Source organism: Eschrichtius robustus, chromosome 11 (genome assembly GCF_028021215.1).
Source record: "Eschrichtius robustus isolate mEscRob2 chromosome 11, mEscRob2.pri, whole genome shotgun sequence".
Lineage (NCBI taxonomy): Eukaryota > Metazoa > Chordata > Mammalia > Artiodactyla > Eschrichtiidae > Eschrichtius > Eschrichtius robustus.
In genome coordinates this window covers 9775191-9800088 of record NC_090834.1, presented here as the reverse complement: position 1 = coordinate 9800088, position 24898 = coordinate 9775191, and the positions used below count along the sequence as shown (strand labels likewise).

At 55.6% G+C, this 24898-nt stretch overlaps 1 protein-coding gene across 1 annotated transcript in view; it reads left to right on the top strand.

Annotated features, from left to right (window-relative positions):
* Positions 1 to 24898, top strand: part of GRAMD1B (GRAM domain containing 1B) — a 173324-nt gene that overhangs the window by 131942 nt on the left and 16484 nt on the right. Inside the window, exons 4-9 of the mRNA XM_068554599.1 lie at positions 5829 to 5849; positions 16912 to 16996; positions 17484 to 17587; positions 18332 to 18427; positions 19809 to 19889; positions 23240 to 23355. Of these exons, the coding sequence (XP_068410700.1) occupies positions 5829 to 5849; positions 16912 to 16996; positions 17484 to 17587; positions 18332 to 18427; positions 19809 to 19889; positions 23240 to 23355 (503 nt within the window). The remainder of the gene's footprint in view (positions 1 to 5828; positions 5850 to 16911; positions 16997 to 17483; positions 17588 to 18331; positions 18428 to 19808; positions 19890 to 23239; positions 23356 to 24898) is intronic.

The following is a 24898-nucleotide window of genomic DNA, read 5'->3' as shown; positions in this document are numbered from 1 at the left end:
CTGCCTGCGCCCCAAACACTGCCTCGGCTGGGCGTCTGTTCCCTACTTACCTGGTGCCATGTAGAAGCAGAGTCCTGCCAGGGCTTAGTTTCATTCCTTTGGGGAAGGGAGGCCCCCCACTCCCCGATCTGGTGGGGCTGCAGGTCCTGATACCCCCTTGTACCTGCTCTGGTGGGTGATTCCTGATTCCCCAGGCAAGCTGATTGAGGGTGACGAATTCCCTTACAGGAGTTCCCTGGTGCAGTAGAGCGACCCCAGGAGCTCACCCTGGCCCGCTCCTTCCCTCCGCTTGCCCGCTGAGAGCTGCTCAGCCTGAGCGCCCCTTAATGCTTCCACCCACCATCCAGCCTGGGACTCGTGGTGTTCTTAGGATCCTGGCTGGTGATCAGAGGAGAAGTCTTCTCTCAGAGGGCGTGGCACCAGCCCCGGGAGGTCGTGGACGTTGAGAGTTGTCCCTGCTCAGGCCCTGCACAGATGCAGCCAGGTCAGGGAGCCCGTGCCAGAGTCTGCCCAGGACCCCAGGATTTCAGAGGCCTGAGGAGAACTTGGAGGGAACGGAGGGTGAATAATAGGTGTTTTACAACAGCGGGGCTCAGGAAATGATACCCACGGGGGAAGTGGGTGGCTACAGCCTGAAGAAGAGAGAGCTGAGGGATGACTTAATCATAGTCTCAAGCCTCTGTAAGGGTTTTGGGGAGGAGCAGGGTTCAACAGCTGTTCTCGTTCCTGAGGGATGAACGAGTGGCTACAGGGCTAATCCTACAGTCTGTGACCTTCAGGCTAAAAACTCATCTTAGCTCTGAGGATTTCAAACCACAGCTGCTGGCTGTGGGCAGGGCAGGAGGAACTCTGCCTGCCCCGAGGAGGCCCCCAGGAGTCCCCTGTGGGTTCGGGGGGCTCAGCAGGTGCAGGCGTTTTGGGGACGGGGTTTGGAGATGACCTCCGTCAGCCCCTCCTGAGCCCCTCACGCCTCAGGCTGGGGAGAGGGCAGATGCAGCGGGACAGGGCATCCAGTTATTCCACTTCTCTGCCTCTGCCCACAGTGTTTGCACACTTTTCCATCCTAAGGTCAAGCTCTAAGCTTCCTTACCTTCTTACCCCTGTGCCTAGCAAGGCACTCAGAGAGCAGAGCAATACTTATTTATGGTCGACAGCACTTAAGTCAGAACTTAACGGAGCGCCTCTTTTGGTCAGGTGATGGGTTGAGGGGAGTAGCCAATGACGAGGATTTTTAAAAACCCCTAAATGGTAGGTCTTCCTTAAGAAAGGAGTATGAAGACCAGGTTCCCACCCCCAGGCAGTGTCTAGTCTGGGAAGGGAGATGAGAAACACAGATTATCCTGATTATTTGTGCCCAGATTATCCACAAACCTAACCTGACCTTCGGAACCACATGCGTGGTTGGGATGCTTCATGAAGTCGGAGGCAGGAGAGCTCATGTCTGAGGCGGGGAGCGGGTGCCCGGAACCAGGCTGGAACTCCCAGTGGGATTGTGGAGGGGCGAAACGAGGCATCATGAAGAGACCCAGAGCTGAGCATGAACCCAGAGTGCATCTCAGCCCCTTTCCTAAGGAGCTGAAGAGGGAGGTGACTGATGGGGTCCAGGTTCTCTCTCCCTGTGAAGAGCTTGGGTGAGGCGGTGCCTGAACCTGTCAGCCACAGACTGAGGTCCCCTGCTTCGGAGAGCTGCCTCCCCACCCCATCCTCTCCCCAGTCATGACCGTCGTCACCGACCGACACCACAGCAGTTAACAAGGACTGACTTGCGGTGGGGAGGGCGGCCTGCCACCCCAGGCGGACATGGTAGCAGCCGTGGTTGGTCTGGGAAATGTGCGTGCGGGACAGAGAAGACACACGAGGACCAGTGTAGGAGTTAGGCACTGCGCGGTCAGGGCCCGGAGCAGGGAGTAAGGGAAAGCTGCAGGGGTGAGGTGAGGAGAGGAGGGGGGTCTTGTGGTGGGGATACCCCTCCCCCGGTGGAGCGTTTTCTCAGGTTGACCGAATGCAACCACAGCGAGGGGTCTGGTGGCCAGAGCTACTGCCACTATTCTCACAGCCAGGCCACCTTGCTGCCTGCGTCCTGTGCACTAGAGGAGGTGACCTCATATTTTTCAGGCCAGCTGGAGAGTGCCCCCACTTCTCCCTGAAGCCAGGCCTCGCTCACAGTGTCGCCTGCCCTTCTCTTGCGCCCCCATTTCCTCCTGTGTTAGTACACTGCGGTTGGACGCGGTAGCCGGCGAGGCCCCGCTCCTGTGACTGCAGCTGTCCTGCTGAGGCGGGCCCTGCCCGGGGCAGCCCTGCCCAGAGCCCTGGGCTAGACGTCAAGGCCCACGTCTATTCCAGGACCCCTCAGTTTGTGCCACCGCCCAGCTTCCGCTCTGTAGTGCTGGCTTGTGGCCGCCAGGGGGAGCCCGCAGCCATTTCCTGCTCCGCCGGCTCCGGAACCGGGCGCTGCGGTGCCGGGAGCCCAGGCAGGTCCTTGCTTGGCCCCCGCATTGTGCCTTCCCGCGCTGGGTGTGCGGTGTCGCGGGCTCTGTGGCTCTGGCACGCCTTTCCCCCTTTGACTCTTTCCCTGTTGTTCAGTCCTAATTTTTGTGGTTTCCTTTCCAGTATGACAGACTTAACCTGATCAAAGTAAGAAATTGTTCTTTCCCCCTAACTTCTCTAGCTAGCGCTCCTCCGTCCCTCCTCTGCCCACGCCCCGTCTTCCCGACTCCCGGGCCTTTGTGCTGGGGGGATGTGTAAGGAACTTGTCTGTTTCCAGGGGCCTTGGAGTCTCTAAGGTGCTCGCTCCTCAGACCTCGGGGAGGAGCTTAGAAACCTGCTCAGCCCAGCCCCGCCCCAGCAGCTCTGTCTTTGGGCAGTTTTCCTGACTCTGTCCTCCGGCTTTGCCCAAATCCACTTATCACCTGTCAGAAAGCCCTCGCCCCACTCCCTCATTCTGTTCTTCCCTTGCCTCCGGCCCTCTCTGCACAGGAGGACACTTTCGAGAACCCACCAGGGCAGAGACTTCACGAGTGCCACTGGACACCCCTCTCACCCTCCGGGGCCACCGCTCCCTGGCCCCCCTGCCCCGTGAGCTGGGCCCTCCCGGTCCAGCAGCTCCTCCAGGACTCAGTCCTGGAAAGCGGAGCCACGGAGATCAAGCTGAGTTCAGGGAGACTCACACCCACATGGCTGTTCCCAGGGGCTGCCGTGGATTTGGCCAGAGGGGTGGACACCCTCAGTGGTGACGGGCAGCAAGCTGCCCACAGAGCGCTGGGTCGGGGCGGAGTCTCAGGCTGAGGGACAGAAGTCCTCGCTCTGTGTGTCTGACATTGCAGTGCTTGTGAACACGTATTTACACAAGCAGGTAACACACACAAAGGTATCACACAGCTAGTCAGAGGTGGGCCCAGGTTCCCTGGTGCAGGCCCTTTGTCACTCTGAAGCTCTTCTTCCAAACAGATTCAGAAGGGCCACGCATCTGTGGGGCAGTGCACGAAACTCTCCTCCTTCCATTCACCCGAGTTAGGAGGGGGAGCCTAAGTAAAGGATCAAATTCCTGCTGCCCTCTTTCCTCCGAGGGTCTCATGTGGAGGCCAGGACAGTGAGGTGAGGAGCTGGGGGCGGGCACAGAGAGTTTTCTCAGCCGTGAAGCAGGGGTCTGATGACCTGGCTTTGGTTTGATGAAACGCAGGCACACTGCGGGTGCTTGAGGCCAGCAGCTTCTAGAGCGTGCTTTTCCACTATTGAGACAGGTGTTTTCATGGATACCTGCACAGCCTCGTGCCCTGTGATCTCAGAATGAGGACCCAAGAATTAAGATGTTGTAAGGTGCAGGGTAGAGTCCGATGCAGCCTCCTTGCCCCATCTACTCTCCTCCAGAATGACTAGAGGCGAATTTTCAGTCCACGATTCCCATTCTCCCTCAGTGGTGGAATAGTTGGCTTTGAATATTTGGATTTGGCCCCTTACCTGCTAAGCCCTCTGGATTGGAGGAGAAGATGAGGCTGTGGTGGGAATACGTGACTTCCGGATGGGGCCGTGGTGACACCTTTGTTGGGAAACGACCAAGGAGAGCATCTTGCAGAGGAGGGTTGAGCGCCTGCCTTGCCATCTGCCCCCTGGCCAGTGAGATAGGGTGTGAGGTTGAAACAAAGCCACTCAGAGGCAGCACCACCCACGCCTGTCCTTCTTCTGCTGACACGCTTCCTCTTCAGAGCGAAGGTGAAGGTCTCTACAGAGTTCTTCCGGTGGGATGGGAGAGCCAGCAAGGGGGGCGATCGCACGCCCAGGCCTTCACCACTGCAGTCACCCTCACCCTCCGCCCCCCCCCCCCCCCCCCGCCTCTCCAGACACCGCACAGCAGACCTCCTGAGACCACACCTGCCTTCTTCCCTTAGGAGTAGGGACCCTGTAAGACCAGGTGGGCGGGATAAAGGTTGCTAAGTGTGCCCACAATCCACACCTCTGCATGTGCAGCCATAGCTCGGAGAGCCTGCGGTCGGGTTCCAGACCACCACAGTGAAGCAAATGTTACAGTAAAGCAAGTCACGTGGATATTTTGATTTCCCAGTGCATCTGAAAGTTACATTTACACTGTACTGTAGTCTGTCGAGTATACAATAGCATTATGTCTAAAAAAAGCAGTGTACATTTAATTATAATTGAAAATACAATTTTAAATTAACTAAAAAATAATGAATGCTCTTGGGGAAATGGTGTCAGTAGACTTGCTTGACGCCCGATTGCCACAAACCTTCGATTTGTGAACAATGCAATGTCTATGAAGCGCAGTAAAACGAGGTGTGCCTATAGTTAAGATGTGGACCTGTAGGCAAAGCTTCCTTCTACCCAGGGATTCTCCTCCTGAATTATACACCCTTGGCAAGCATTTTAAAACTGAAACTACCCCAGCCCCAGTCTACCCAATGTAAACCTGTTGGGTCAGCCCCTGAAGGGATGGGGCAGGGGTGTGCGTGTGCGTGTGTGTGTGTGTGTCTGTCTGTCTCTATCTGCTTGTCTTTCTGTCTGTCTTCCAAGTGGGATGTGTATGTATAAAGGACTCCTGGCCAGTGAGATGGGAGATAGACTAGGTCATCCCTCCTCTTAGCCATCCCTCCTCTTTCCCTAAAAATCTTTGTTACCTTTGCTCAGGGCTGGGAATGGAGAGCACCTGAATTCTGGAGTCGGGACGGACCAGGGTTTGTTGGTATTGAATTTTAACCCCATGAAGTCGGGAAGGACCTTTAGCAATTATGTGCTTCAGCCTTCCTCCCAACACGCAGCCCCCAACCACTCCTTGGCCACTGTCACTTATGTGATCAGCCAGTTGGGCAGAAGGAGGAATTTACTGAGTTGGAGGGAAGTTTCTAGGCAGCCCCTCGACTCCCCGACACCGGAGGGTCCCGCCCTGCCTTTCAGGGGGGCTGACTCGGGTGGACGGCTGTGTTGGTCTCCGTGGGTACTTTGCTTCTGATCAGGGCCCACTGGGGACTGGGTCTCGGATGCCTGCAGTGCATCCCTCGCCCCCATCAGAAGAACCTTGTGATGGGGTCTGCTCCCTTCCGGTCGAGCTCTAGCTGGTGCTGCGCTGCCTGCCATCCCAGCCGCGGGGGCTTCCAGCATGGACCGCTCCCTGGGCCTCCTTTCGGGAGCTGTCTTGAGAAAGGAGGACCCCCACCCCGAGCAACAACGCGGGGAGCCTTCAGCTGCCTTGGGATTCGTCCTCCCCGCCCGCCCTCCGCTGTCTGTGTAACCTTCCCTCTGGAGCCAGGAATGCTCTGGCCATTCCCGCCATCTCTCCCTGACTAACGTTGCTTCTCTTTTACTTTGTTTTTTTTCAGAAAAGCCAGAGTTGGTATAATGTAAGTATCCCTTTTCTCTGCTTGTTGGGTACGTGTAAGGCGGGTGGGGGGTGGCCGTGCTCGGGGGATGGAGGCATGGGGGGCGCGGCGTGGCTTCCCTGTGGGCTTGGGCAAACTTAGGGGCCTAGAAAGGTGGGCTTTTCGCCTGACCAGACCCCCTCCCTCAAAAACCAGACACCATGGTTCTCTTCTGTAGCAGGACAGGACTGCTGGTGAGGAAGGGTTCGATTCCCGGAGACCAAGCAGAGACGGGCTGCCTCGTCCCCCACCCCTAGAATCCCCGACAAGGGCCCTCCAGCCCTGAAGGAGGAGACCAGGCTGGGGAGGCATCCCAAGACCAGACAGAACCCTGGGACGGGACAGTCCTGGGGCCTAAACTTAGGGCCGAGGTTTCCTCCCCTTAACCAAGACATTTTGGGGAGAAAGCAGCCAGACAAGTTGCCCATTTGTAGCGAGGCGGTCTCATGTGGCGGAATGTGACTTCTGCCCCTGGGTCCCCGCAGTAGCCCCACGGGCACGCTCCTGCCAGAACACATCCCCGGCTCTGGGGTCGTCCCTGCCGTGTCCAGCCAGGCACTCCTACGCGGAAGCCGATCGTGGAGTAAGCGGTCCCTGCAGAGGCCACATCCTCTGGGTCACAGAGCCGGGGCCACAGGGTTTCGGACTTTTCCCGCGAAGAGCAGCTGGCTGGAGTCTCAGCGGCCTGCCCGGTCGTGCTCCGACCTCCGCGGCTGCGCAGTGGACGGACGGGCAGCCGTGGCCCGGTCTCAGGTCACTGTCTTTCATCCCTGAGCTTGCTGTTCCGCGTGCTTGACCCTGATGGTCACGTGGATGCACCTTCCCCGCTCCCCTAACACCAGCCCCCGCTGCGGCAGGTCGCGTGGACTTGGAGAAGGTGCCGGAGCGGGCGCCTGAGAGACAGGCGTTGGGGACGCCCTGGCGAGGGGGAGCGGGAGGAGAAGGAGGGGAGAGGCTTGGGTGTAACGCAGGGACTTGGGCCAGGATCACTGTGTGGAGGGTGTTTTCCCACAGGGCTCAGCAGTTCCCCAAAGTCAAGCACGTGTCAGTCAGCCCTGTGGCTTCCCACCTCCCGCTCAGGGGACCAGCCGGAGATAGGGTTGATGGATCCCAGCCTTAGCCTCACCCGGCGCAGACAAGGCAGAGGTTGGTGGGCTGTGCCGGCAGGAGGGGAGTTGAGGGCTGAGGTGGCCTGTGGGTGGGAGAAGCCGGACTTCAGCCCCTCCGCCCCCCTTGGACCCACAGTGGTCTTCACCTGGGCTTGTGGCCTCCCCGTGGCTTAGAGCTGACATCCTGGAGGGGAGAGGAGTTCCTTCTGTGTGGGAGGAGGTAGAGGGGATGGAGAATGCTTTCCTGGGAGTGGGTGGGGCCTCCAGCATCCTTTCCGTCGTCACGAAATCGTCCACCCTCCCGAGGGGTACTGTAGAATCAGTGTCTCAAAGGGGAGCAGGAAACACGTGGCTGCAGACCCCGGAGACAATTAAATCGACCAGATTTGGACGGGCAGACCCTCATCCTTGCTGCTAGTCTCCACCCTCTCCCTTTTATATACTCCTTTCTTCCCTTTCCTCTTTCCAGCAAGCTTTTCCGCTCCGTCTCACGTTTCCTTCCCTTGAATCCTTGCCTACCCTTTCCTCGCTGACTCCCCCGTTTTCTTTTTTCCACCTCCGTTTGCCGCTCTCCTTTCTGACTTTCCTTCTCCTGGCTGGCTTTCTCTTCCTCTCTGGTTCTAGCAGGTTTTACTCCCCTCCCCACCCCGCTTCTCCCCTCCTTTCACTCCTGATTTCTCCCTCAGCCCCGCACGGGAGAACTGGCGTCTGAGCCCTCAGCAGAGCAACAGGCTAGAAATAGATGCCGCCGCTTGGCTGGACGGTGGTGGTAGGCCAGCTGCCATATGGGGCCCAGAGGTCAGGCGTTCTGATGGCAGATAAGCGACAGACAGAGGAGCCCGGCGTGGCCGAGCGCTGCTTGCTGGTGGGTTCCGCCTGCAGCGGAGACGTGCTGGAGCAGCCCGCCCTCACTCGCTCCGTAAATCCCCGTATACAGTTGTCCTCCAGAACCCACCCGGTTCCCAGGCCTTGCCTGCCCTCACCCTCCATTAATCCTAGGCCGTTTCCCTTCACCCTCCACCCCTCACCCCAAATGAATTCCAGAGACACTGACTCTCCACCCAGGACAAATCATCAACTCACAGAGGCCAAGTGCACAAGGGGCTCTGCTGAGCAGCGTTCAGAGATCCCCTCCCGGCCTTCCACTCTCACACGGGGGCTTCTTCTGGAAGCTCAGCCATACCAGACGTGGGGCCCATCCACAAAGGTGTTCCTGCAGCTCTCCTGCTTCCCCTGCTCCCCGATTCAGGGTTGCCAGGCAGACGTGGCCCCTTGTGCCTGCCACCCAGCCCCTGGGTGCTGCCTTCTTCCTGGTCTTGCCGGACTTCCACCGCGGACGTCCTGACTTGTGGTCCGGACAGGGAGCAGAATGGACCAGCGTGGGGGAGGGAGAGAGAAATGGCAGGTGGACATTGGGAGGAAGCGGCAGAAGCTGGGCAGATGGAGGGAAGCTGAGAGGTGAAGGGATCTCCAGCCGGCCTGAGCTACAGATGTCAGAGGCTGTGTCTAGTGCATCTTGGCATTTCTTCTTTATGTGTTTTCATGTCCGGAGGGTAATCAGCTGCCATAGTGGGTAGAGCTCTAGAGAGGCCGGCTTCAAGCAACACCAGGAACCCCCCTCTTCCAAGTAAAACCCTGCTCTCGTCCTGAGGCTGACGCCCCGGCTCTGGGCTGGTCCACCCCTGGGTGTCTGTGGAGGAAGCAAGATGCTGCATGTTCGCACAAGTGTCACCCCCATGAATGCCCACTCTGATGGTACCAGTGCACTTGTCCGTGGGCACCGCCTGAGCGTGGCTGTGCTCCTAGGCCGGATGCTCTGGCTCCATTGGGAAGCCAGGTCCTGGGAGTTTCCCTGCCTGAGCTCAGAACCACCTGAGTCCGTGCACACGGGCGTGCGGTGCCCGCATCCTCTGGGGCCTGCGCTCCTGCGGTATGCTGTGTGTGTGTGTCAGCGCTCGTGTGCAGAGGCCCCATCAGGAAACTTCAGTTCATCGCCCCCACTCCCCAGCACTGCCCCCCGTAGTCCATTCCTGGTTTTTCAGGAGGCCCTTGCCCTGCCCCTGTTGCTGTGACCTGGTTCTCTGTTTTCCCTTGATCTGCTCGGTCCTCCTGCCTCACCACTGTGTTGCCCTAGGGGGTTGGACTTTGGCCAGCAGGAAGGCAGCAGGAAGGCATCAGACAGCCCTCTCTGATCCCTCTCCTGACACCGGTGGTGGCTCTCCAGCTATTCTGCTGCCTGAGGCTCCATCGTTGGCACTGGACGTCCTTCAGATAAGCAAAGGCTCTGTCGTCCCCAGCCCTAGGGACAGTTAGAAATGCCTGGCTGGATTCAGGGCAGGGAGGGTCAGCACAGGCTTGCCGACTGTTGCGAGAACATCTCAGGCCCACTGGAGTAGCCTGGGTCTGATGTGAGAGGAAGCCCCCCCAACCCCTCCCTGCCCCTCCCCAGCCTCCCCCTCCATCTGCCTCTCTTCTGCATTTTACTTTTACCTATTTAGCCAGGGAGGAGCTGTCACCATGATGACAGACCATCTTGGCCTTTATAAAGCGTGGGTCCCACGGAGGGAGGTGGCTGGACCCCAGGGACACGTGGAAAGACTGACGCAAGAGCCTCTGGTCTCCAGCCAGGGATATTCAGGTCAAGAGTGGGGTTTGACGGCCGGGCCGTCAGCCTGAGTCCCTGCCAGGCCTGATCACATCTACTGCCCCTGAACCCCCCCTTTGACTACCCCAGTTTTACTAGTCAAGGCCCCCAGCTTGGGGGATACACAGGTGGAAGGATAAGCAGAAACAGGGAACCAAGGGGAGGGTTAGGGGCAGGAGGGGTGCAATCTGCCCCCCAAAGATGGCCCCACTGGACGCAGTGGGCTCTCGCATCTTGGATGAAGGCAAGTCACAGAAGTCTTTTCCCCGGTGCTCCAGGGGGACAAAGGTGCTTCCTCACCTGCTTCACCTCTTTCCTGGAGGGTCAGTCAACTCCGTGGCAACCTAGGGAAGGACGGTTTCTGAGGTCAGAGGATGGGAGCCCAGACCCTGGCGGCTGCCCTGAGACTGTAGGGCCCAAGTGGCCTGCTGGTCCCCATTGGGGATGCTGGCTGTCCAGTGGGGAAGAGGGATGGTGCCGGCCCTGTGGAATGACCAGGCAGGCCCGGCAGACATACTGTTGAACAAGAGGAGGAGGCTTTGTAGGAGTGAAATTCAAGTGATGGGGGACAGTGAGGAAAGTGGGAGTGAGCGCTGAAATGCATCGCTGAGGACACCTTGGCAGCCTGTTTCTTTTTGTTTGTTTGTTTTCGGGGACGGCCTCTGCTTCCTGTGCCTCCGTCCAGCTCCCCTCTGTTGTTTACCCATGGACCCCCCGGGCCCCCGACAGCTGTCTTAACTTTCTCCCAGCCCCGCTCCTCTCTGTCTTTCTCTGTTACACTCTCACCCACCCACCTCGCTCCTTCCTTTGCTGGGTCGCCTCCCCTGTCTCCACTGCCCCTTATCCCACATCTGGCTCCTCCCTACCCAGATCTGGTTGAAAGTCCAGCGTCTCCTTTGAGGGTCTTAATTGCTTTCTTCCTAGGTGAGGCCATTGCTCCACCAAGATCCATCTGTTTTTCTCCTGGACACCTCCACCCTCTCCCTCCCGCTGCTCTAGCCGGGGCGGGGGTACCACTCGGTCCCAGCTCCCAGTGTTTGCCCTCGAGTTAATGTTTAGCCTGGGGCCAGTTCCCTCTCCCCAGGCTGGAAGCTGCCCGCTGCCCTGCCCGGCCGCAGTTGTGAGGGGGCGTAGGAGACAAAGGCTGAGGGCACTGGGACTCATCTCCCAGCGCTTATCTTTCTGGGTGTGTCCTGCCCCTGACTCACCGCATTGGACCCCAAACAGTCATCCCCTCATCTGGCCCCAGCAATACTCAGATGTTTCCAAGGAATTTCTGTAAGGATTCAGCCCTCTTGGGTCCTGGTACTGCCTAGATCGTGGGGTCTGGTGAGGCCCAGGAGAGAAGCATTCCGGTCACCCTGGAAAACGGGATTGCTGAGTTCTCCTACCCCACTCCTGACGATGGGGCTGACGCAGGGCGGAGAGAAGCTCGGATTTATGGCTTGGAGAGTGTTGGCAGGGACTGGGTGCTGGGAGCCATGCCTGTAGGAGTGGGGATGTGTGTGGATGTGTACACACAAGATGCGTAAAATAGGGACAGTGTAAGAAGTGCAAAAGGAATGCATTCATTTGGTAGATAGTTTCTGAGCGGCGGATACTTGAAACACACCATGGCAGGTGCTGGAGAAGATAGTTGGAGGCGTTAGGTGCCTCCTGGAGAAGATGGTAGTCTGAGAGAGGAATCACCCTGCGTGATAGACGGGCGGAGGAGGGGGCTGCGTCCGGGGTGTGCACAGTGAGAGACGCGAACAGGAGTTCGGGGAAGGACTCAGGCTCTTCCTCCAACGCGATTTAACTGGGAGACCCCAGGTTCCTCTGAATCACAATTTTGGGGTTTGGGAGTCAGGAATCTATACTCTTAATACGATGGTTAGATCATTTTTAAGTACGGTACAGTTTGAGCGTTACGGCATCCAATATCGATAGCTGAGACTCCTAGGACAAAGGCAGCGTTCTCCCTCGTGTGCAGCCTGGAGACCCTCCTGGCAAGGCGGGCAGAACTGGGGAGGGTGAGGGAGGTGCCCCGTTTGTCTCCAGAGTCTGACTTTTCCTGGGAATCCAATCTTCCCGGCCCCAGTGCTGTCAGACCTCTGCCCCCAGCTTCTCTTTCTGGAGCCCTTCTTGCCCTCATTGGCCAGGCTCTCTTTCCTCTCCAGAGGTCTCAGCTTCCTTGCAGCCTGTCTGTCTCCTTTGGAGCTGGCCCAGATTCTCTGCTCTTAGCATGGCTCCTTGGCCCTCAAGGTCTGAGAGGCTGCGTGGGTGCCCTCCCGGCATCCCTGGGAAGGAAGGCGATGCCTCCCACGCACCTGGGAGCTGTTGACCTCAGCTTCTCCCCACCGGCACATCTGGAACGGGATGTGTTAAACTTCCAAGTCTCCTGTTGCTGCTGCTGCTAGGGGGGTGTTGGTGGATGGATGGGCCAGTGAGGGGAGAGTGTGTCTCCAAGAAGTCCCTGGCTGTTCAGGTCTCACATTTCAGATTTCATCACAGCAGCAGTGCCCCTGGCACCTCCTCCCGTCCCTTCCCCGACCAGCTACTTTCCATTGCAGGAAACATCTGCTGGGGAGGCCAGGCTAGGCCGGGGGTTACTGGAGGACGTTGGCCGGTACCATCACCCAGATCCTGTAACTCGAAGCGTGTGTAGGGCTCCGGCCCTGCCCGCCCACCCGTCCTGCCTCCCCCACCCCTCCCTCCTGCCACGGGCGATTCTAACAAAGAAGTTGTTTGCTGGTCAGCCGAGAGGAGCAGCGCGTCTGGGAGGAAGGGGGGTGGGGGTGGGGGCAGGCCCTGGTGCCCCAGCCAGCGGTGGCTGCGCTGCCTGGGTGAGGACCGTGAGTCACAGCGCCCGGCGCCCGCCCAGGGCAGCGACTGCACGTTGAACAGGCTGCCTTACGGGACAGGCCAGACGGAGCTGGGGAGTTGGGCGTCTGCCCTCCCTGGAGTTTCCGACCAGCCGTGAGCCCCTGTACTTACCGTGTGTGAGTAACGGCGGGGCGGGCCTCTGGCGGCCCCGTGCACCTGCCCCGTCCTCCACGTCCCCTCGGGGTCACCCGCAGCCTGGAGACCTGCCACGCTGGGAGCCGAGTGCGATGAGGCAGAGCCCGGCCCCTGGAGACCGGCCAACCCGCCTGAGAACCTTGCTGACCGCACCCTCCCACCCGTGAGGCTCTGCACCGGGAACGGGGCTCCAGGGGCGCCAAGGGGGCCAGCGAGGGTCACGCAGACCCGCTGCCGAGCAGCCAGAGGCCGCCTGTCTGCGTCCAGCCTGGGCGAGGCTGCCTGTTTGCATCCTGTGGGGACGGTGCGGGGTCGGAGTTGGGGGACCGGGATGGAATCTCTGACGGAATCGGGGGTCCTCTGGAGCCTCCTGCTGGAGCAGGACAGCCAGCCCCTGCAGCGGCGCCTGGAGGAACTGACGGACGGACCTGCCGGCGCGGAGCTCTGCTGCCGGCCCGGGTCTGAGGAAATCCCAGCCGTGAGTGCGCATCCTGGCTTCTCTGCGCCGGGTGACAGGTCTGCCGCGCCCTTGTCGCTCGCCACCTGGCCCTGCTCCCTGAGAGGGCCCCGGGTTTGACAAGCCTTGGACCAGAAGTCTTTGGCCATGTAAAATGGAAATAGGTGAGCCGTGCCTCCCCTTCGGAGGAGACGGCTTTAAGAGCACGACGGCGCCAGGGAGAGAGGGTCACGGTCTCCCGCGTCAAGAAGGTAGATGGTGGCGGGCCAACTGAGATCTCTGTACTTTAGGCTCCAGGAGGCGAGCCTGCCTGCCTTCCACGCCGGCAGCCTGCTCGAATCAGGGCAGTGACTTGCGGGCCTGGGTTAAGGAGTTCCTACACCCCGAGGCAGCCCTCGCAGAACTGGCTGACTTCTGCAGTCAGGGCTGGGTGGGCCCTCCGGGCCCTCCCCTCCCCATAGCCACGGCTTTGTTCCGAGGGGAGGAGAGGGCGGCTCCCTCCGTTTGCCTCTGGTTTGGAGATTAGGGCCAGACTCCCTGCGCCTGCATCTCTGTCCATGTCTGAGTCCCCACTGGATGTGAGAGAAGCAGGGGTGACAGAGCGCCACGGAGGGAACATTTAGAAAGGGGAGGACTTCCAGGCTGCAGGCAATTGGATGCCTGATGTCCAGTTTCAACTGAAGGGGGTCCGGGGCCACCTGGTAGGCTGGTCTTCAGGCTGATATTGGAACTTTGTAAATTTAAAGACCGACTTGACTGATAACAGTTTTTTTAAAAATTGTGGGGTTTCCCCGGCGGTCCAGTGGTCAGAAGTGTGCGCTTTCACTCTGCCAGGGCCTGGGTTCGATCCCTGGTCGGGGAAATAAGATCCCGTAAGTCGCATGGGGCGGCCAAAAAAAAAAAAAAAAAAAAAAAAATACGGTAAAATACACGTAACATAAAATTTACCATTTTAAGATATTTCTAAATATATACTTCAGTAGTGTTAAGTATGTTCACATTGTTGTACACCCAATTTCCAGAACTTGCAAAACTGAAACTATACCCCCGCCCCAAAAAAGCCCCAGTTGCAGGCATGGAAGGCTAGTGGGGGCCCCCCGCATAAGTTAGCACCTCATCCACAAGAGGGTGTGCTCGGCTGGGGCATCCCTGTTGTCTCCTTCTTGGCGCAAGGCAAGTGCAGAGTGATGGCTCAGACCCAGAGCTGTGGACCACACTGCCCGCCCTGGTTCATATTCCACACTCGCCTTTCGTAACCACGTGGCTTGGGCAAGTTGCTTAACCTCTGTGTGCCTCAACTTCCTCACGTCTAAAACGGGATCATAAAAACGACCCTGTGGTCAGATGAGAGGATGTTGTGAAGGGCTTATGATAGTGTTTGGTGCAGGGTCATATCTCACTCCACGTTAGCTCTGCAAGGTCGGTTAGTCATAATTAGGAACTTCCTGACAATCAGGTGCTCAGGCAAGGGTTTTCAGTGTGTGGGCTCTGTTCTGTGAGGCCAGGGGGCCATGAGATTGGATACCTCAGCATCCGTTTGATGGGTCCGAGGAATGTTGTCTTCTGAGGTCTTTTCTAGCCGTAGAAGTCACGGGATGGGCTGGCTTCCAGACATTCCCTCCCAATGACCCTGATACTTGGTTCAAACATATGGCCGGTGAAGTTTGGGATTCTACAGCATATCTGTTGCTTTGGGGAAGGTAGCAGAGGGTCCACTTGCACATAAAAAACTCATTTTATAAATAAGCCAAAACAAGAGTTTAAATTTCAAATTAACTATGGACAAAGTAGTTGAAAACACTCCTCTTCTTTCTCTCTTACCTGGAAAACCTCCCCAAACTGAAGTCATGCTGTTTTCTCTCCTCTAACTTCCTGAAATCCTCCGGTTCCCTCTGGCTCAGGTAGTCAGTACCTGCTGCCAGGGTGGTCAGGCCGCAGCCTCAGCTGTCTCACAGGCCGTTAGCTTTGCAGAAAGCCAAGAAACGAACAGTGCAGAGTTCACTCCATTGTCGCCACAGCTGTATGCCAGTGGATTCCCAGGGAAGTGGGCGAGAAAGCATAAATGGCCAAGACCCATCTGTCAGCAATAACAGGATGGTTTGTCTACCTGCGTGTGCTCCTGGCATAAGTAGGTCAACAAGTCACCTGGGTGGAGTGCAGATGTCTCTGTCACTGGAAGGCCTGACCCTTCCCGGGTTGTGCGCTTGTCTTCGCGTATCAGCCTTGGGTGCCTTTCCTGTCTGTTCAGCTGGTTCATGGAATTTCCAAGAAGGATTCACTAAGGCAGTTGATGGGTATGAGTTTTCACTGAGGCACCAAAACGCTAGGTGGGTTCAGGGGTGTCTGGCAGCACAGGTGTTGGTGGGAGGTGAGCACAGAACCAGGGATCGAGACTTCTGCCACTGACCAGCCAGAGGGCTTTGGGCAGGGACTTCTCTCCGAGCTTAGTTTCCTTATTGCTAACGTAAGGTTTGGATTAGATTGTCTTCTAAGGGATGGTGAGGGAGTGAAGTTTGGGTACCTCAAGTTGCCAGATACGTTTTGTTTTGTTTTGTTTTTTGGCTGTGTTGGGTCTTTGTTGCTGCGCGCGGGCTTTCTCTAGTTGCGGCGAGTGGGGGCTACTCTTTGTTGTGGTGCGCGTGCTTCTCATTGCGGTGGCTTCTCTTGTTGTGGAGCATGGGCTCTAGGCGCCCAGGCTTCAGTAGTTGTGGTACGCGGGCTCAGTAGTTGTGGCTCACGGGCTCTAGAGGGCAGGCTCAGTAGTTGTGGCGCATGGGCTTAGTTGCTCCGCGTCACGTGGGATCTTCCCAGACCAGGGCTCAAACCCGTTTCCCCTGCATTGGCAGGTGGATTCTTAACCACTGCGCCACCAGGGAAGCCCGCCAGATATGCTTTTAAATTCCCTACTTGTGTGCTTTTTTTTAGTACTAGTTTTATGGGTTTTTTTTTTTTTTTTTAATTTATTATTTATGGGTGTGTTGGGTCTTCGTTTCTGTGCGAGGGCTTTCTCTAGTTGCGGCGAGCGGGGGCCACTCTTCATTGCGGTGCGCGGGCCTCTCATCATCGCGGCCTCTCTTGTTGCGGAGCACAGGCTCCAGACGCGCAGGCTCAGTAACTGTGGCTCACGGGCCTAGTTGCTCCGTGGCATATGGGATCTTCCCAGACCGGGGCTCGAACCCGTGTCCCCTGCATTGGCAGGCAGATTCTCAACCACTGCGCCACCAGGGAAGCCCCTTATGGGTTTTTTTAGTCCACTCTTTGTAAAGGTGTAATTCCTCGCTCCACGCCCACCAGATTTATTGAGCTATAATTGACATAACATTGTACTAGTCTTATGTTTCATGATTTCTTTTTTCCAATCATGAAGTTCAGACACAGCCAAGTGCCAGCTGTGTTACTCATGATGACAGCTTCTTCTGAGGGGTACACTGGGCACCGTCATATCCTGGGTCCTGCCGGGGGGTGGGGGGAGCTCCCCTTGGTCCCCTTGGGCCTTTTCCACTGTCACGGTGGTGCTTCCTGCTGTCAGAGGCAGAACAGCAATAGCCCAGAGCTGTCCCTCTTTCCTTTGTCCACTTGGGATGTTGTGTGGGCCCTGCTTAGTATGTTTGACATTTTCTCACTGATGGACGCTGGATATAAAGCCTTCTGCAGCATCAAATTCTCTCCACCATGTTTTCCCGTACCGAGCCCCCTCTGCCCAGCTCCTGGGGCCTCTGGCGCAACAGAGCCTCAGCTTTGCCTTGAAACACGCAAGCAGGTGCTCCTCCCGTACCTTCCTCCCCAACCAGCGAACCTGGGAACATCCTGCTAACCTTGGCCATTGTCACGCAGGTGTTAAGCCCCACTTACAAGCAGAGAAATGAAGACTTCAGAAAGCTCTTTAAGCAACTTCCAGACACGGAGCGCCTCATCGTTGGTGAGCTGGGCGACCTGGCATGTGAGGGCAGGAGGGCAATCAGGCTGCTTCTGAGTACAGGTTCCCCAAGTAAGAGCATCTGTCTGGGAATAGGGAGCGAGGACGCCCAGAGAGCTGGCCCCGGCGGTGGGGACTCAGGGCTGAGCCCCACTTGCGTGATGGCCTCCAGACAGCCCGGCCTGGGAGGCGTCGCTGCCGCTCTTGTCCCTGCAGATGGCCCGGCGGAGGAGGGGCTGGGGAAGTTGTGGAGGGGGAGGGGCGTTGGTTGAATTGTATCGGCCTCTCGGCCTCTAACGTAGTTCACATCCTTCCCGCGCCCGATCAGGAGATGCTGGGGACTCCCTTGGCCGCTAGACTAGGGTTTCACACGCCTAGTCCATGGTGGGCAGCTGGGCTTCCCGGGGCTGCTGGGGGATGGCGTGCCTGACTGTACTGCTTTGCCGAGAACGCTCCCCGCCCCTGAGCTCCGTCCCCCGTTCTACCACAGATTACTCCTGCGCACTCCAAAGAGACATTCTTCTTCAGGGCCGACTCTACCTCTCTGAAAACTGGATCTGCTTCTACAGCAACATCTTCCGCTGGGAAACTCTGGTAAAGACCCGGGGCTTGCTCCCTGGGGCTGTCCCCCTGGGCTGTAGCTGAGGAAGCTGCCCTCACTTTTGTCCTTTGGTTGACTCCATACTCTGCCCAAGCCTTTGCATAATTCACAAAAGCACGTGCCTGAATCTTGAAGGATAGATCTCTCTACCATGCCTTCCCCTCCCTCCTCCTCGGGTGAGCATTTGATTTTGGGGAAGTGCAGGTAAATATTTGGCAGGAATCACCACGGAGGCAGAAGAGTAGGTAAAACGGGCACTGGCCTTGGGACTCAGGAGAACGGGCTTGTACTTCCTGGGTTCTGCAGCCAATTAGCTGTGTGATTTTAGGCTAGTCCTTTATTGTTTATTTGCCTCTGTTTCCTAATCTTATAAAATAACGTGAGAAAAGACAGACTAGATGACTCTAAGGTCCCATCCAGTGCCAGTGTTCTGTGTTTTTGTAAGTGGCAAATCGTGATGGGACCTCTGCACATTTACCAGGCTGTGTAGAAATGAGAAAGCAAAGCTCCTTGGACCAAGAATCAAGAGAACCTTGGGCGAGGCTCGCTGTGTGGCCTCTGAAATAAGGGGCCACACCAGGTGATCTCTAAGGAGGTCCCTTCCAGGTTTAGAAGTATGCAGCCTGTGGTCTGATTTCCTCTGTCTGAACTGGTGCCGTGTGAACACTCCTTGCCCGACTCTATTAATATGCCTCTTCTTGCTTGCTATCCATTCTCTGTTTCTGTGCGGATGCCAGCTGACCGTTCGTTTGAAAGACATCTGCTCCATGACTAAAGAAAAAACAGCCCGCCTCATTCCCAATGCCATCCAAGTTTGCACTGACTCGGAAAAGGTAAGTAGAGCCTGATCTTGGACTTTCTATTCCCCCAAACCCCAGTGCCCCTACTCCTGGATTTCTGCCCTTCAGTTGCACTAATATGGTGGCCAGTAGGATTGGGGTGAGAGGTGGTAAGGTGATGCAGATTACGGGAGCCACCTCCGTGGTGGGCAGGGTGCGTGCGGTCTGAGCAGGGGGCGAGGTGGAGTTGCAGAACATTGGACTTGGAGCCAGAACACCTGAATTAGAGTCCCATGGCTGTAGGTACGTTATGTAACCTCTCTGAGCCCCAGCTTGTAAATGTAAAACGGAGCCAGCAACGCCTGTTTAACAGTCTGAAATGACCTCACACACTTGAAAACACTAAATTGCAAAGTGCTGTACAAATGTAAGCTGTATCATCATATATCAGGACAGCCCGTCCAGAGGGAAGAGGAGTCCGATAGGAAACAGACTGTCCATATCGTCAGCATGGGGAAAGTGTGGTGGATAAAATTTAGAGCGGAGAGAACACTGTGATCTTTGACCTTTAGCCAGAGCCTGAAGACTGATAGCTTCAGGGCTAGGGGTGGACTGAACACAGGTCTACAGTGCCCTTGGACTCAGGCACTTCAGAGGCAAGAACCCTGAGACTTAGGGGTCCGATAGTCTTTGCTTTGAATTCTGTTTCTGGCACGAAGCAGCTCTGTGATGACAGAGGTCACCTAACCTCACCAGCCGGTTTCTCTTTATTAAGTATTAGCAGTTATGTTTATTTTCCAAAGCTTTTGTGTGGTTTAAATGAAGGAGCATTTGTGAAGCACCTAGAACGTGTTCAGTAAAATCTGGTTTTCTGTCGCTTTCTTCCCGCACATTATAAAAGGTCCCCACGAATGTGTAAGCTCCATGAGAGCTTTGTTTTGTTTGTGATTGTGCCCAAAGCATGTAGAAGAGTGTGTGCACGTGTATTAGTGTGTGTACATGTAGAAGAGTGCACACACTAATATTCAAGTATTTGCTGAATTGATGAATCAAAGGGTGAGTGGGTTAGTGGGTTTGCCTTCTCCTTCCCTTGGGCTGGTTCCCAGCTCACCACTCACCCAGTCCGTGTACGTAGGCGAAGGAAGTTTTTTATGGAGGTGGAAACTTCAAACCAGAAAGAGAACCACTGACGAAAGTGTGGGTGAACATTGAAGGACATGGAGACAGTGCGGACTCAGAGGTCCCAGGTCCCTGGTCCCCGGTGTGCTGACCCCGTTCACTGCAGAGCCCCTGTGCTGTGATCACGGGTGACTGAGAGTCCGCAGTATTTGAGGACGGACTCAGGAGCCTTTCCTAAAGGAAGGAGCACCGTGTCTCCATTCACTGTATTGTAAGTCTTAACAGACATTTCTTGCCATGTTCTCTTTCAATCCAGCACTTTTTCACTTCCTTTGGGGCCCGGGATAGGACGTATATGATGATGTTCCGCCTCTGGCAGAACGCTCTCCTGGAAAAGGTGAGTCCTGCCCAGCTCTTCAGCCTCGGGATGTGCACCCACCTAGAACGTTCTTTCCCCTTGGGTGGGGGTCCATTTGACATTGGCCTGCTCCAAAGAAGCCCGTGCCTCTCCTGGTTCTGGAAGTCCTCCAGGCTCGCGGTAACATATCCTCCACTGCTGGTGACCCAGGTGCTGAGCGTAGCACGTCCTCTTATGTGAACAGCTTCATTGCTGCCTGGAGCAAGGCCCTGTTGACAGGGCAGTGCATTCCCGCTGTCTTAAAAGGCACCGGGGTTTGTTTTAATCAGGTGCGGTAAGACGCACAGACACAGAAATGACTGTCATGAAGGAAGAGGTTTTTATACTCACAGATCCCTAGAAGCAGAGGCCCAGCATGCCAGGCAGGGCCACACGGGGAAGCTCGAGGTCAGTCAGGAGGCAGAGAGAGCGAGGGGGAAGCAGGGGCAAGAGCCTTCATTGCAGGTTTTCATGGGAAAGGATGAGTGAGGCAGAGTGAGCTGGCCAAGCAGCTCACTGGACTGGCTAGTTTGAATATTTCGCTGGGCTTCAGGGTAGAGAGACTGTCTCCAGAGAGACTGTCCCGGGGTGATTAGTGCAAGAGAGTATTGGCCTGGAATGTAAGAGCTAGAAAAACCAGGTGGTTGGGTGTGCGGGCTTTGGCTTGGCCGGTTTGCATAGGGAAGGTGGTCTCCCTGGCAGGGTGACTTCTCTCTCTAGGAATTAGCTAATCCTGCAAGGGGCAGGCCTTCCCCAGTCAGCAACGCCTCAGATGCTAAAGCATCAAAAATACAGAAAATAGGACTGGGAGTTTGGGATTAGCAGATGCAAAGTCTTGTATACAGAATGGATAAACAACAAGGTCCTACTGTAGAGCACAGGGAACTATATTCAATATCCTGTGATAAACCATGCGGAAAAGAATATGAAAAAGAAAGCATATATATGTATATGTGTATATAACTGAATCTGTATACATATGTATATGTATAACTGAATCACTTTGCTGTACAGCAGAAATTAACACAACATTGGGAGCCAACTATACTTCAATGGAATAAGTTTTAAAGAAATACAGAAAATAGGAAGATAGAGTTAACACAGCCACCGGTTGATCACCTGGATGAAGGGGACGCTGTGGGAGATGCAGATGGAGACATGGCTGTGCATCCTGTGCACGCAGATGCCGGGGGTGTTGAGAAACAGCCTCCCAGCCAGGGAAAGAGACCTGGGGGAACAATTATGTAATATAATTATATAATATTGTAATTACAACTATATATATGACTTGTATGTATTTAAATTTAGGTGTGTATCTACCTTGACTCTAGCCCAAACTTAGTACTGTCTAAAGAAAATTAAATAGATTTGTTATTTAGAGTTTCTTCTAACCTGAAAGTCTGTAGCCTTCGTATAAATCCTGGTAACTTATTTTGAGTTGATCGTCTACCTTTATTAGCCATGGATAATGGTAAAATGAGAATGTGTTTGAGTCTCCATTGGCAGGTCTGAATTTTCAGCTCCCAACCACTGTCATTTCTAACTTAAGACAGAGGGTCATCCATATGGTTCGCAAAAACTCTCACAAAATCACATCAGAATTCTGCCTGACGAGCAGGGTCTGCTTTTTGTGCTTGTCCTGGCTGTGGTCAGACAAGCTGAGCCTGGTGGGGCTGGTCAGGGAAGGCTGTGTGGAGCAGGTGAATTGTGGAGAAGGGGAGGGCATGGATTGGCAGGGACGCAGATGTGTCCCGGGCAGGGTGGATGGTGTACGTAAAGGCCGCTGGGAGGAGGGAGGAGGTCCAGGTACAGAAGCAGGTGCCTCCCTCTGGCACTGGGTGGGTGGGGGGGCGGCCAGCACAGAGAGCTGCCGCCCCAGACCCTTCCGGGCCACAGAGAGCCCGGACTATGCCATTCTGGGCAGTTCTCCTTAGCCGGGAACCCGGCGACCTGGCTCATGGCATCCTGCCAGCTGCGTGCTTCTTAAGCCATACCTCAAAAGGATGGGGTCAGAGAAAGCTCAAACTCCTTATCAAATCCGTTGCTGGGAACATTCTTTAAGTTTGATTTTCTTTTTTCTTTTTTCATATAAATTTATTTATTTATTTATTTTTGGCTGCATTGGGTCTTTGTTGCTATGCGCAGGCTTTCTCTAGTTGCGGCGAGCGGGGGCTACTCTTCGTTGCGGTGCGAGGGCTTCTCACTGTGGCGGCTTCTCTTTGTTGCAGAGCGCAGGCTCTAGGCAGGCGGGCTTCAGTAGTTGTGGCACGCGGGCTCTAGAGCGCAGGCTCTGTAGTTGTGGTGCACGGGCTTAGTTGCTCCGCGGCACGTGGGATCTTCCCAGACCAGGGCTCGAACCCGTGTCCCCTGCATTGGCAGGCGGATTCTTCACCACTGCACCACCGGGAAGTCCCTGCTTATGTTTTTCTTAATGCTTCTCTTTCTCACATACTTATCCCTCCCACCTTCTCTCCCTCCTCCCAACCCAGGACTCATCCATGGTCTCCACCTTTGACCTTCATTCTTTGACATACTGTTGCCTCTTTTCCAAAACTCTGAACCTCAACAAGAGCTAACTTTTCTTAGGACAGTGCTTTTGAGGAGGACGTGTAGACACCCAGTGAAATGAGAAAAACCGTTTATGGAACTAATACATAGAACCGTAGGCAGACTGATTGTAATTCAGAATAAAGAAGGAAGTATTCAAGTAGTGAAGAGAGGGCTGGATGCAGTGACCTTTGAGGCCCCTGAAACTGTGAGAATGTAGACTTCTTTCCAAGCACAGGAACTGCCCAACTGTGGAATGGGCCACCTTTGAGGTCACACCTCATTCTTGGACCTGATCCATCTTGGATCAGGTCCGTCAGGACCTGCGTGGCCACTGTTAGTATAAGGAGGTTTCTGCAGCGTGGGCGAGACTGGCCCAGGGGCCTCTGGTGCTCATTCTGAGTCCAAGTCAGAAGCTCTGTGATCACTTTGGCCCCAGAGGAGTTTTGGTTTGTGCCGCTTAATGCCGGGCCTCACCCACAGGAGCAAGAGGCGGGCGGTTGCCATCCTCAAGGGCCTGTTGGTCCCACTGTGCAAACCTGAGTTGAGGGAACAGGCCAAGCTCCTGGCTTTACTAAAAACCATATTCTTCGGGGGAAGATGGGCGTCTTGCTGAGATCCGGAGAGGAGGGAAGAGCAGGGGGTGGGGTTGTCATGGAGGCGCTGCCCTCTACTTAGTCCAGCCCAGGTGGGTGGAGTTTGGCTTCTCCTACCCTTGAGAGAGTCCAGCTCAATGCAGTGCCTCTGTGGAGAGTGGGGTCCTGAGGAAGGGAGGTTCAGAGCCTGTCTGCTGTCCCCTGCAGCCCCTGTGCCCCAAGGAGCTCTGGCACTTCGTTCACCAGTGCTACGGGAATGAGCTGGGCCTGACCAGCGATGACGAGGACTACGTGCCCCCTGATGACGACTTCAACACGATGGGGTGAGCGAGGCAGAGGGCAGGCTGCCCGGGAAGCCTTTGCAGAGGGGTGAGGGCGGCTGGGGAATGGCGTCTAAGTAAGGCCCTTGGGGAGTGAGGGAGGCCCCGGGAAGGCCCTCCCAGGCGGAGGGAGGGGAAGCAGCAGCTGGGCCAGCGAGCAAAGGGCAGGTGGCAAAGGGCAGGTGGGAAGCGGGGAGGCCGGGCTGGACTCTGAGGGCCGCTGGGTCAGCGTGATGATTGGCTTTTTCCTCAGAGGGGGATGAGAAGCCAGGGAAGGCTTTGAATAGATAATTGATGAGATCTGACATAACACTTTAACATCACTCTGGCTCCTGGGTTGAAGATAGAGTGAAGGGGAGCCAGGGCAGACTGGCTAAGAGGCTGCTGAATAATTTAGGTCATTTAGATGAGAGGTGATGGTGGTTTGGACCAGGAAGGTAGCAGTAGAAACAGCAGTAAGTGGTTAGTTTCTGAATATATTTGGAAGATAGAACCAGACGTATTTTGAAGGATTTGCTGATGGGTCAGAAAGGATCCAAAGGTGGCTTTAAAGGTTTACCAGCAGGAAGGATAGAGTTGTTCTGAACTGAGATGGACAATACTATAAGCAGAGCAGATGTGGGGGAAGATCAGGAGCTTGATTTTAGGCAGGTTGAGTTTGAGATGACTGTTAGCCACGTGGAGATGTCACATAAGCATCTGTGTGTATGAGTGTGGAGTTCACCGGGAGGTCTGGACTAGGGACATAACCTTGGGGGTTACTAGTGGCTGAGACCACCAGGTGACTGAATGAACATGAGAAGAAGCTCAGGGACTGGGCCTGGGAACACTCAACAAGAGAAAGAGGCAGCAAAAGAAATCACAAAAGAACATTCAGTGAGGTAGGAGGAACGCTAGGAGGGTTTTCGTATCCTGGAAGCCAAGGGAAGGACGTTGTGAGGAGAAGGGGCTATCGCTGTACCACGTGCTGTTGACAGGCTAAGACAGATGGGACTGCAGAGTGATACAATATGCTTGAGGTTGGAAGGTAGAGGCTTGGTGGTCACGTGAGAGGCAAGAGGAATAGACAGCAAGGAAAGAACGTCAAACGCGTGGTGCGTAGCCCAGGGCTCAGGTACCACTTCTGACACTTAATAGTAGTATCACTTAGCCTCTGTGAATATCTACTTGATTATCTCTAAAACGCATGGAATGATTTACTCAGAGTTGTTATGCATCCAGATGAGGTAACATGTAAAGTATAAGTTAGATGCTGATGGCGACGGTGATGATGATTTCTCCCTTGGGGGAGGCTCCGATGGCATCCCTGAAGTGTCCGCAGAAGGGCACCTGCCTGTATCTCGAGGAGGGTTTTCCCTCAGGTGTGCAATGCAGAGAAGCTTGCTAGTCATGATCCAGAATCTGGGCAGTGCCCCCGAAGGGCACTCACGTCCAGAGTCCTGTCCTGGTCACTGTGGGAAATCAGATGTATGCTCGGAGCCCGGATGTTTGATTCACATGGTCAGGTTGGGGTGGGATGGGAAGCCAATGGAAAAAGAAAGTTTAA